The following is a 12,636-nucleotide window of genomic DNA, read 5'->3' as shown; positions in this document are numbered from 1 at the left end:
ATTGCTAAAATGTTGTGATAGATGTAGACATTCCTTATTCATTACATTTAACAACTTTAGTGACTTGAAATTTAGAAAAAATAACATGGTTATTATGTAGGTCTATTATATATTCTAAGCACATGTAATGCTAAACACGTGAAGATCCTAAACACGTTTAGCTTTTAAACGTGTCATCAAAAACGGGACAACATTGCATGGAGCTTTGTGTTTAAATGCTCCATGCTGTTTTTGCAGTGTAGGTTTTCAAGCACTGTCGATTTTCAACTCTGACACTGTCGATTTTCGGTGTTTAGGCATTGTGGATTTTCGAGCACACGATTAATGGTTACTGACATTATTGATAAATTAGTGAATAATGTAGTCTGCAGATTACTTCGGAAAACATTTATATTTGGTTATGATTTTGAATGAGAAAAAACATAAATAGTAATATAATATAAGGGTGTTTAATTCAATAGTTTTATGAATTACTATAGTGTAAAATCTTGAACACAGTAGGCTCAACAAAATTTAACAGCAATTTAACTGCATAAACATTTAACATAAACCAAACAAAATCAGTAAATAGTAGTACTATATAGTTACTTCTTCCTTTTTCACTCACAATTATTCAACGTAAAATACAGATAATGTTTGACTTCCCCAGCACAAAAAGATAATTTACAGTGCTAAGTGTGTATGTGTATACATTCCAACCTTTCCTGTTTTTTGATCGGGAGTCTTCCAAATTTACATGCAATCATCTGATGTCCTGATCTTTGTCTAATTCTCCTGAATTTTTAGGAAACAACTCCAAAATACAAAAAATAGCTAATTTATTTCGTTTCTGGTACCAATAATTGAGTATTTCTCCGTCATTTCCTTTGTGGACTGACTGACTTTATAAACAAAGTTGGCACACAAAGGCTTCCGAGTGTCTGACACCTCAAAAGATCAGAATGCATGTATGGAAAAAAACTTAAACCAGAGGATCCACTAATTAGTCCTAAATAAAACAAAAAGACAGTAACTTTGAATAGAGACAGAAAAATGTCTCTGTCTCTTTTAAAAAAAAACTTAGATTTTGACATTTTTGGGATGGAGGTGCATTTCACCCGGGCATATCTAAAGTGTCCCAAATTTTTAGTTCCAGGGGTCGGAACGTACACATGTGCCATGATTATAATGTAGGGTCAGTAAGAAGTATCTATTTCCATTGCAGATATTTGCACTGTATACCACTATCAATGGTTTCCATAGTAATTAGGTTTCAGCAGACATAATTTATCTTTTTTTTTAAGTTGAAAGTAAAAAAGCATCCTCAAACCGTTAAATATTATAATAATAATGATAAATAATGAATTAATGAAATTAATTACACTATATTTTTAAATATTCTATTTTCTTTCAGCTTCGAGCTCAAAATCAGGTTCTAAAGAAAGCTGTTATCGAGGAGCAAGGGAAACATACACAGTTTAAGGTGAAATAATATCTTGCATTCTCCCAACACATTGGTTGATGTTTGATATGTAAACACAATTAAACATGAACAAAAAGTCTTCAACCACATTATTGTATTTGGAGAACAACAACATTACAGTTAAACAGTAAAAATAGTCTCTTTACTTTCTTACTGTTTATGTATTAGACTAGTGCAGCTCATCACAATATTCATTGTTTAGTTTGTTTATTTAATGCATGGTGCAAAGATTGAAAACACAAAACATTGTTCTGGTCTCTTGTATGCCCTTATATAGCCATGATGTGATTATTTTAACTTCTTGATATAAAAAACCTTGCTCTTTGCAGAACTATGATTGTTGAATCGAAGAGAACAGAGACATAGGCCAAACAAAAACTCAAATCTAATTGTTTTTTTCGCTTATTAGCTCTTCCCCTTTGTATATCAACCACAATACCTCTTGCCTTTCTCTAAAAGTGTAGTAATAATTAATAATAATTAATTAATTAATCTCTTCGTAGGATGCTATTAAGGAAAGAGATCAAAAGGTACGTAAATTTGAACAAGAGATTGACAGTCTGACCTTTCGGAACCAACAACTCACCAAGCGGGTGAACATCTTACAAGAAGATCTGGAGCTTGCCGAGACAAAGGCAAAGAAAGGAAAGGTACAAATCAAAACCTTCATGAATTTTGAATGTGGGGTCATAACGTCATAAAGTCGGTGGTGGGTACGGGGAGCCTATTGTTCACAGCGTCTGATCTGTTCCCATAAGCTGTGCTTCCCTACTATAAGACTTTCTAAGCTTTGGTTTAGATTATGTCTATGGTGTATCAAACTTTGGTTTGATACAATTATTTGATATTATTATGTCCAAATTGTGAGGTGCAGGATTCAGCCCCTCCCCAGTGGCCGACCGGCACTCTCGTTGGTGAGGACCCTGTGGCTCATAATGATTGTTAATTAATTAATCCAATGACCAGGGTAATGATAATGTGAAGAGCATAGAGGACTTAACAGTATGCACTATATAAGTCTACCATTATTATTATTAAACAAAGATAAAAATAAATATAGACACACAAATTACATAATTCAGTTGGCCGTTCATGGGTTAAAGATTCTTTTCTCTTTAACTGTCCCTATTCCATTTTTTTTGTCAAGTAAATTGTGGTTGAATAAATAAATGAAATGAAGGTAGTAGAATTGATCCATGGAATAGCATAGCTCAGTCGGCAAATCTGGCGTTAGTAAAGGTGAATGCACTGTAACATAAAGATCCTGGTTTAATTTGATCGTGCTCTCTTTGTGTTTCAGTTAGAAAGCTAAAATGCAATGATTTTTGTTTCTGATATTTATGTTCTCTATATTTTGCTGCTGGGATCTGCAGACGATTAGGAATTTATGTTGCAGGCCCAGAATGAAAAATAATAAAACAAAACAAAACAAATGAGAATTGATCCCATTCCTACACCCTGTGAAACCAATAGACCACAGCATGACCTGGTTAATGATTTATTTTTCTGCAGAATAAAGTAGCTGCTGAGCCTACGGCTCACCCTAGACTTGAACAGAATGTGATCGGAGAAGAATTACGGAGTAAAATTCAGGAAAATGAACGATTACATATACAGGTAAGAATGAGATGAATGGTTTTCTTTAGACATTCTTGAATTACTTAAAAGTAATTACTGAAAACAACAAATATTGGCCCTTTCCAGATTTACAATGAACCTTAACCTTAAAGATGGGTAAATGTAGGAGAATAACTCATTACTCACAAGTTTGGTTGAGGTACCTAGCTGACATAAATAGGTACTTATGGTAATAGTATTAATAAGAAAGGTTTTGTTGTCAATCAAAAATGGTACGAACATGAGTCTGTGCTAGAGAATGATGAATGTAAATTATTATGGGATTTTACGATAAAGACTGATCATGTAATAGAGGCAAGAAGACCAGATGTGATTGTAGTTGAAAAGAAAAGTAAACGCTGCCAAATCATAGATTTTGCAATACCGTACGATAGTCGCATTGAAGAAAAAGAAACAGAGAAAGTGATTAAGTATCAGGATTTAGCAAGAGAACTGAGAAATTATGGAAAATTAAAACAGTGATCATTCCTGTTGTAATTGGGAAATTTGGAACAGTTCCAAAGAAATTAAAGAAAAGACTGGAACAAATCGGTACAGAGACCAGAATAGATGAACTTCAGAAAAGTGTGATTCTGAACATGGCAAGGATCCTCAGGAAGGTAGTCCTAGAAGTTTGAGGAGACTTGTCACCAATCTTTAGGAATAATGTAATTCGATTGAATATTGATCCAATGTGCGATACCAATAATAATAATAATAATAATAATAAGAATAATAATAATAAGTTGGTCTTATATAGTTCACATTATTACCCCCGGTCATTGGATCAAACACGTATGGAACACATACTTAGCTCCCTGGAGAGAATTCCATAATATTGCAGCTATTAATCAGAGCAGTTGTGTTCGAAACCTCCCAGGTACCCATTTGTACTCCTGGGTGGAGAGAGGCAAACATAGGTAAAGTATCTTGCCTAAGGACACAAGCAATGCGACGAGCGTCGGCCTTGAATTCCCACTCCATGTCCCTAAACAGATGTTTACATTTGCCGCACACTCGTCCAGATTGTCTATTTGTGTTGAGGAATATATCTGTCAATTTATTGTATAGACAATTTGATTATAATACTACATTTTATATTGTACTTAAGATTTCATATAATTTTGCCAGAATTTTCACTTATTTGTTGTATCTGTTTTTTTGTTTAGTTTAACCAGTCCTCAGCTGAGCATGAGCAGAAATTGATAGCATTACAAGATCGACTCGTTGTCCTAGAAACACAGAACAGCCAGCACCAGAAGGTCTTAGAAAACACCCAGAAACAAAATAAAGAAATGATAGAGAAGTTACAAGAAGATAAGGCAAGACTCGAGGTGAAGATTCGTAACATGGAAAAAGAGGTAAAAAAGAAGAAAAACTATAAAACTATTTTATGAATATTTTCTAATATTCTACATTTTTGAAAAAAAATAATTTATGAACATTTGGTAAATATGATTACTTTAAGTGCACCAATTAAGCATTGTAATATTCCATGATCCTCTTTACACAAAATGTCCAATTTCCATTCATTTACTATACTCATATATTGTGTTAGTATTATGTTGTATATAATTGTCATTTTTTTGTATTTTGTTTTTAATTGACTTTATTAACTGTCCGGTATTCCTACCAAAACAAACTCAAAGGTGTTACATTGTTTTGCACAGTAATTAAAGAAATTATGCTGTACTAAAACTCGTCATTCATGCAATGTTTTTAAAAATCATGTTAAACATTTCTAAATGTATCCACAATGGGTTTTTACTAACTGTGTATTTCGAGAAAAAAAACGACGATAGATCACGACTTTCTCAGCATAAAGAATATGTAAATTCTGTGTATCGCTTCTGTTTGGCCACGATCTCTCCGCGGCAATCCACACGACTCAGCATTAGTCTTGCATGGCTTTGATTTATTTTTCTTCTTTTGCGAAACTCATGAATCTTACTTCATTCAAACGTGAGTTAATTATTTTGTCAGTGTTTTCTTTATGGTGACGTACAGTCTACGTGCTTAGCTAGTGCTAGGTTGAACATTGACGTTCTCACCACTTAACCTGGTGATGGATTGTTCTCGTAGGCCTACAGTCCAGCCTTTCAAAACCCTTCATAGTTTTGGTCTAAAATAGAAATATATTTTTGTGAATCATCCTTATTATACTTGTAATATAAATATCACACTTTTTCGATGAAGTACAGACTGTGTGCATAGCTAGTTATTGTTGTGGTTTGTCATTGTAATCATACCCAACAAAGAATTTTTGATTGATACTATATCAATATTATCATAAATTAAGTGTAGTAAAATTAAATACAAGTTTCCTGATGATATATATATTTTTTCTATAATATTCATGTTAATTCTCTTTCTGATTACTGTGCTCATCTGGTGCAAATTGTATTACAGATAATTAGTAAAATTAAACTTTCTTGATTATAAATTTGCTATTAACAGTTATTTTATTTTTTTAAGTCTGGAGACGCAGTGATGACAGCTGAGAGATGTCAGCAGGAACTGCAAAAACTTGAGGAAGATCTTGGTGGTAAACTGGATGTTGCCAGGAAACTAATTACAGCTAAGCTACCATTCAACGATACCGGTAAATATAAGGATAGGAATGTTTTATGGTGGGAGTGAGGGCGATGTCTGATATTTGAATTAATCACTGTAGAGAAGCTTAGCTTAGTACGCTAAATAGGTGGTAGCCACTGTGTGTACGCTGAACCTTGGAGATCTCTAGGTTCCCTAGTTCATTTCCCATCGCTGCTCTCCTCGTGTTTCAGCTGGAGGGCTGAAAGGCAAGCTACGATAGCGCACCATTTTTCAGATGAGACATTTATGTTGTTGGTCCTGTATGAACTATGCCCTGTGTAAATGTTAAAGAATGCAGCATCAAAATTCTGAAAAGAGTAGGGGATTATCTCTCGGTGTACTGCCCTATCACCAACAGAAGAACCCACTGGAAATAAGTTTTCCTTAAACGTTTGTGAGTTATCCTTGGTGTTCACTCCGAATAAGTCCATCTATTTCATTCTTTTCTATGGACTAGGCACTTTCATACAATATCTAATTCGAATTCTAGGCAATCTTTCAGCCTGCAATTACACTGTATTTATTTGTCTTTACTGTCTCATATATATTCAATAGGTAATAACAACATTTCATTTGTCAATTTCACTCTGTTGTCTACTGTCCACACGTACATAGTTTACGCAGAGGTGGAGATAAAACATACTACATTCAATTAATTACCACATGCCTGGCAATGGTTTGGCAAGTTTTCTACAGGCCTTCCCAAATGAGGCTATATAAGACAAAGACCATTTTTATATTTTGTTGGTAAAATATTTATGCGGTATAGTAAAAAAATAATAAAACATGGTTTTATATTTTGAGGGAGCAGTGAATTCAGTTTGTGTTTGATTTGTTCAAGCATTTGAGGTAAAGGATTTTAATATTTCATAGTGAATTTGGTAAAGGTACCACTGAATTTTTTTGTTGAAGTCCACAGTTACTAAAGGAATATAATTTTCTAAAACAATGTGGTTAAGGCATTGCTGGAACCTTATACTGCATAGCAAAGGAAAGTGATATTGTTTCTTTTACTTTAATGGAACCATCAATTTAATCTTAATTTTGTTTTCGTTTACTTGTAGAGATTCGTAAGTTCAATGCCTTGAATGTACCGACACATGACAGAAAACAACAGGTATGCTATTTGCATTTATATATTTATCTATCTTTTTGATTGACATATTTATTTATGGACAAAACATATAAATAACATCAAGTAGGTGCATCAGGGGAACCAAGCGTCCTGGAAGTCGCTGGGGTCTTCCGGAAATTGGAACAGTCGCCCGCACTCCCACAAGCAAACACAATTCTCCTGGAGAATAACCCATCTCGCAAGTTCATAATATTTGTATATTTTTACTAATTTTTAACTGCCAGTCATGGATGTATGTATTTTATACCAAAAAATAAATAAATAAATAATTTATTATCAGTTTTCTCACTAAAGTCAGCACCTATAGGTATCACCATGTGCAGCAAAATAGAATTAAATATGTTATGGATGCTTATTTACAACTAATTGCACTGCAACACTACTAAATTTGATACAATTTTCGCACACGTTCGTTCATGTGAATCCATAATCACAGGAGCTACAAAGGTGGATTAATGTATCTTCCTTTAGCTAATAATCACGTATAATGAATTCTAGTTGCCGTTATCAGTTGACTGGAATCGTTGTAGCAGGGTCACCAACGAGCAGGTTAACAGCAGTTACTGGGCTACTACTGTCACATGACCATTTAATCACTTGTCAGTTGCTTTGGATCGCAGCAAAATAGGACATGAGCAATTGAGGGCAACTAAAAGCAACTGGTGATCTGAGTGCTCATGTCTTCTCAAATCGTGCAACTCACAGTTGCTTGCAAGTTGCCAAAGGCCGGTTGATGTCAGTTGAGTTGAGTCACAAAGGTGACATTAACTCATTATATTTCATAATTCATAATTCACTTTATTGCAATCGTGTAACAGATTGGATAATACAAAATATTCAAAGAGAAGAATAAAAACACAAACAGGCACAATTAAAATAACAGTCATATAATCAATTGATTAAAATTAAAATTATTATCATTATTATTACATATAAAATATCTGATATTAATTATTATTATTTACAAAAAAATACATTTAAAAAAATTCTATTCTCAATTAGTGGCAATTTCTAAATGTCAAAAATTCATTATATTAATAGAGGGATTTAGCAATGGGCGTCACATGACCTAACATGGAAGTTGGATATAAACAATCCACTGACACAGCGGTGTTTTATATGGAGATTTCTATCGTGGCCGTCCCTTGTTTATTACTGTAAAGATCATTATAATTCCCAGTAAATTATGCCAAATTTGATTGGAAATTAAACTCAAGAATTTTGCCCTAATGTTTTGCCAATGTTTTAAAGGATACTGGCTGCAAGCATTGAGATTTTTCGACAAATGTTAGGCCTAGACCCCTGCACATCTATGGCATGGTTGGGTATGCATGATGGTCTTCGACTTACTAACTACGCTGCAATGTTAAGGTGTGTTAGGCTGTGTAAAACAGCTCACATATTCACCCCCTACCCCCACACACAGTGCTAACAAGAATTTCCTACTAGTCATTTGAAATAAATAAGAAAATTCCTACTAGTCATTTGAAATAAATAAGAAAAAGCAGTTTTGGAGATGTTGTTTAATGAGCTTTCTCAACACATTGTATTGCAATTTTCTATGAGTGGTAATACCCATGACTCGGGCCTTCCAAGTCTACCGCTTTTAGCAGCGTTTTACCGCGCTTCCATAAGAACTACGTTTTCTACCGCATGTAAAAAAATCTCCCATTTTTTTTTATTACCATAATATTATTTTGCCTTGTCTACCTAAGCTATATTACTTACCCAAATTCAAAAATACAGGATGCTGAATAAATCATTGCAAACAGCCATAAACTTGTTTGTTCCACTCCCTTTTTTTTGTATATTCAAATTTGCAATTGATATGTCCAGTGAAATAACAGCCTTTTGTACTACAATACTACAGCAGTGTTCAGATGCAGGCATGATTCGCCCACCTATCCCAACAGGTGGGACTGTTTATGCCTCGCCCTTTGACCGTATAACATAAATACTTTTAAGTATTTCCTAAGAGTTAGTTTTATCCTGAATGTTTATGATCAACACAAAGTAGTCGAAGAAATAATTATTAGAGATGCCTGCAGTGAAGAAACGCAAATATTCATGTGCTTTCAAGCCTGAATTTACAAAGAAGTACCCGTGTATCATCGAGGTAAAATCTGAAGCAACTCAAGCAAGATGTACTGTCTGCAATGTTGTGATCTCGGTAAAGAAAGGCAGAATGGCTGACGTTGAAAGACATTTAAAGGTATGTGGCTGGTTGTACTTTTTTACTAGTATTGTGTGATGGAAATGTATAATGTTTGTTTCCTTTTCTTTGGAGGCCTAGTACTATACTGTGCTAGCCTAGGAGGGCATAGGCCTAGTTTTAGGCTAGGCCTCTGTTAGTGTAGATACCACCTACTGTAGGCGTAGCCTAGGCCTAACCTAGGCCTTGCTAGATAGAAAAAGTCATTCGAGTCCTACGCCCTAGACTCGTGGTAGTAAATTGCTGTCGCCCACTCAAAATGGGTCTGTGCTTGCCACAAAGCCCTTAAGTATCCGATATTTTAGTACTAAATTTAAAATTAAGTTTAAAATGGTTATTTGTGTTTTTTAAAGAAATTAATTAATTTATTGTGTAGATTTCGAGGGACAGGCCTAGTAATAATAAATTAAAGTAGGTCTCTGTTTGCTGATCTTCAATATTTTTTATGTATAGGACTCAAGGCACATTTCTGCTGAGCACTGCAAGACATATGAGTTTGCTAACCATCGAGATCCACTAGATGAACAAGTCATTTGAGCAGAGGTAATTTTTACTGCATTTATGGTGGAGCACAACATCCCCTTTGCGTCAGCTGAGCATGCAAGTTTGATATTTAAGATGATGTTTCCAGACTCGCTGGTGGCCAAGAAGTTCAAGTGTTTGTACACCAAAACTTCTGCTATTATAGAGAATGCACTGGGTAAGTCTTGTGGATTAAACTTCCATCAATTAATAATTTATGGTTGTGTAGAATATTCCTAAATGTCTATAATAATAATTTGTTGTGAATTGACCATTTAATTATTCTATTTTTTAAATGTCCAAAGTAATTGTCAATTAATTTCAAAGGTTGGTTTATAAAAAAATAATAAACCAACATTTAAATTAAAAAAGATACTGTACTGTACGTGGCTCAAAAGTGTGAAACAATTTGAATACAGTTAAACTTGCCAAAGTCGACTCCGCCTAACTTGAATAATTTCTAAATCGATCTTATTTTACATAACAAATTGTTGTGTTTTCCATTAATTAACAATCTGTAACTGTAAGTCGAATTTTATCTAAGTCAAACAATTTTTCAATGGCATTTTGGTTTCGACTTTAGGCAAGTTCAACTGTTTACCTTTACGATGAGAAGATTATTGTCTTAGCTGCTTTATTTGTCTTCTGTATTTCTTTATCAAACAAAAGTTCTTCATGCTGGGCTATCATTAGCTTTTTCATGTACTTTTTATTTTTTTTTATTTTTAGAACCAGAATCATCCAAATCAATGTTTTCGTACATTTAAGAGCAGCGACGCCCATTTACTTTAGTGGTGGATGGATCGAGCGATATTCTATGCGGCAAAGAATGTGCGATCCTGCTACGTTACTTCAACGATCAACTAGGCAAAGTTTGTATCGGATTCGTAGACATGCCTGTATGTAATCTTGGGACTGTGCAAAAGATCTTTGACTCAGTGGATAATACACTGACAAAGCATGGACTCGACTGGCAGGTTGTTGTAAGATTCTCATCTGACAATTGTAACGTCATGATCGGTAACCGTAATTCTGTATTATCTAGGATAAAGGACAAAAACCCAGATGTTTACCGTGTTGGCTGTCCAAGTCACCTAGTAAACATATGTGCTGAAGCTGCATACAAGGAATTGTATCTATGCCCTGAAACTTTAATAACTGACATATATTACTACTTTGAGAAATCCAGCAAAAGGCGAGGGGAATTTAATGGAATTCCAGGACTTTTGTGGAGTTGCGCAAGAGAGGGTAAAGAAACATTGCCCCACACGATGGCTGTCACTTGGTCACCTACTAAGGCAATGGGAAGCGTTGAAATCATACTTCAGGTCAAGAGCTGAAAACCGGAAAGGTTGCTCCATACACAACCGTTTATGTAATCCAAGGATGCAAGTTTATGCTTCATTTCTGCTGTCCGTAACATGGGTCTTTGACAGATTTAACATTGCCTTTCAACAAAAGACATCTGTGTTGCATCCGGTCAAGTCCTATGTTGAGCAACTCCTTCGGGGGATTGAACTTCGTCTAGTGCAACCCCAATACATCCGGCAGTTGACTAGCATGGAGGACTTGATCCCAATAACACTGAGCTTCAGTGGGATAACATCAGTTTAGTTGTAGGACGGGATGCTAAGTTGCTTCTTATGAGTGAAAGTATTAGTGATTTACCAGAGCAAGTTGTAAACAAGTTTTATGACAACGTAAGGAGATTTTTAATTAGAAGCTATAGTAAGGTATTGGAGAAATTTTCTTTATCCGAGTACATAGTAAATTAGTATTACCACAAAACCAGGATAAATTTACCTCAGTTGTGGCAGATAATATGGCTAAGAGTTTTCCTAGGTATTTTAATAACCAGGATTTGATGGAGCTAGACTCTGAGATACTTGATTATCAGGCTAGCAACTTAGCTACCTTTGTTCCAGGTTTCAATGGTATGCATCCAGATGTTTTCTGGCATAGAATATCATTAATTAAGAGCATTACAACAGGCGATGTCCGTTTCATTCAGCTGTCAAAGCTCATGAAATTACTACTCATCCTGTTGCACTCCAATTGTGATATGGAACATGCATTTAGCATAGTGGAACATATCCACACTTTATTTAGGTCAAGCTTATCTCACAAGTCACTGGTAAATCTAATGTCTTGCAAAATTAATATGTTCACCGGCTTAGAGTGCCATCAACTGAAGCTAGATTCTGCTCTTCTTTCGGCTGCAAAGAAAGTAACTAATGAATAATTATACTAATAATTGTACTGTATAAGGCTTGCAGAAACCTGAAAAGTTTAACTGTGGATTATTGAATTGCTGATTGTGAAACATGGTTGATTGTAACATGTAAGTGCTCTTATTTATAATAAGGGCTGATTGAAACAAATGTAAATATTCTTATACTGTAAGGGCTGACCGTGACATATGTAACTATTCTTACAATATTACTGTAAAGTTAGGACTGATTGTAACAATGACATACACATTCTTATAATAAAAATTAAGGGCTGACTTACAATTATATATTCCTATAATAAGTAAGGGCTGATTGTTTCAAATAATAATGACTGATTTGAACATGTAAATACTCTTGTAAATAAGTAATGATTGATTGTAATATGTAAGTGTATTTATAATAAGGGCTGGTAGTAACCCATGACAATATTCATGTAAGAGCTAATTGTATCATAACTTGTATATACAGTATGTTTAAACATTCTCAAATATGTCAATTTTGTAAATAAATGGTGAAATATGAGCTATTTGTTTGTGCATTTCATACAAAAATTTGTTATATTAAAGAGTTAAATATTCATTGCAACACATTATGCTTTGAATTTGAGGGTCTATGAAAACTTCCAAAGTCTCCTGTAAATGGATTTCCCCAACTTGGGACCCCTGATGACAGATGTAAAATGGTCTTAAAAGCGCTTGAGGTATGGACTAGCTCGTGCAATAACTTGCTTCACCCTAAGCGTAGCGTCTTGTGTGTGCTACCCAGTAACTGATACCAGCTACTTTTGTCTGTCCACAACAGGAACTGAATGGACCTGTACACCGGGGTAACACCCCCCCCCCCCCCCCCCCCCTCTCAAAAC

At 34.7% G+C, this 12,636-nt stretch overlaps 1 protein-coding gene across 1 annotated transcript in view; it reads left to right on the top strand.

Annotated features, from left to right (window-relative positions):
* The window catches only part of LOC117106728 (protein phosphatase 1 regulatory subunit 21-like), a 28,816-nt gene that overhangs the window by 1,890 nt on the left and 14,290 nt on the right, over positions 1–12,636 (top strand). The window contains exons 2-7 of the mRNA XM_033248141.1: positions 1,394–1,462; positions 1,966–2,112; positions 2,975–3,079; positions 4,249–4,440; positions 5,555–5,681; positions 6,739–6,791. Coding sequence (XP_033104032.1) covers positions 1,394–1,462; positions 1,966–2,112; positions 2,975–3,079; positions 4,249–4,440; positions 5,555–5,681; positions 6,739–6,791 — 693 coding nt within the window. The remainder of the gene's footprint in view (positions 1–1,393; positions 1,463–1,965; positions 2,113–2,974; positions 3,080–4,248; positions 4,441–5,554; positions 5,682–6,738; positions 6,792–12,636) is intronic.

The sequence above is a fragment of the Anneissia japonica genome, unplaced genomic scaffold, assembly GCF_011630105.1.
Source record: "Anneissia japonica isolate Jap-2015-1 unplaced genomic scaffold, ASM1163010v1 scaffold287705_len1045735_cov187, whole genome shotgun sequence".
Classification (NCBI taxonomy): domain Eukaryota; kingdom Metazoa; phylum Echinodermata; class Crinoidea; order Comatulida; family Comatulidae; genus Anneissia; species Anneissia japonica.
This window is presented reverse-complemented; position numbering and strand designations above follow the sequence as displayed.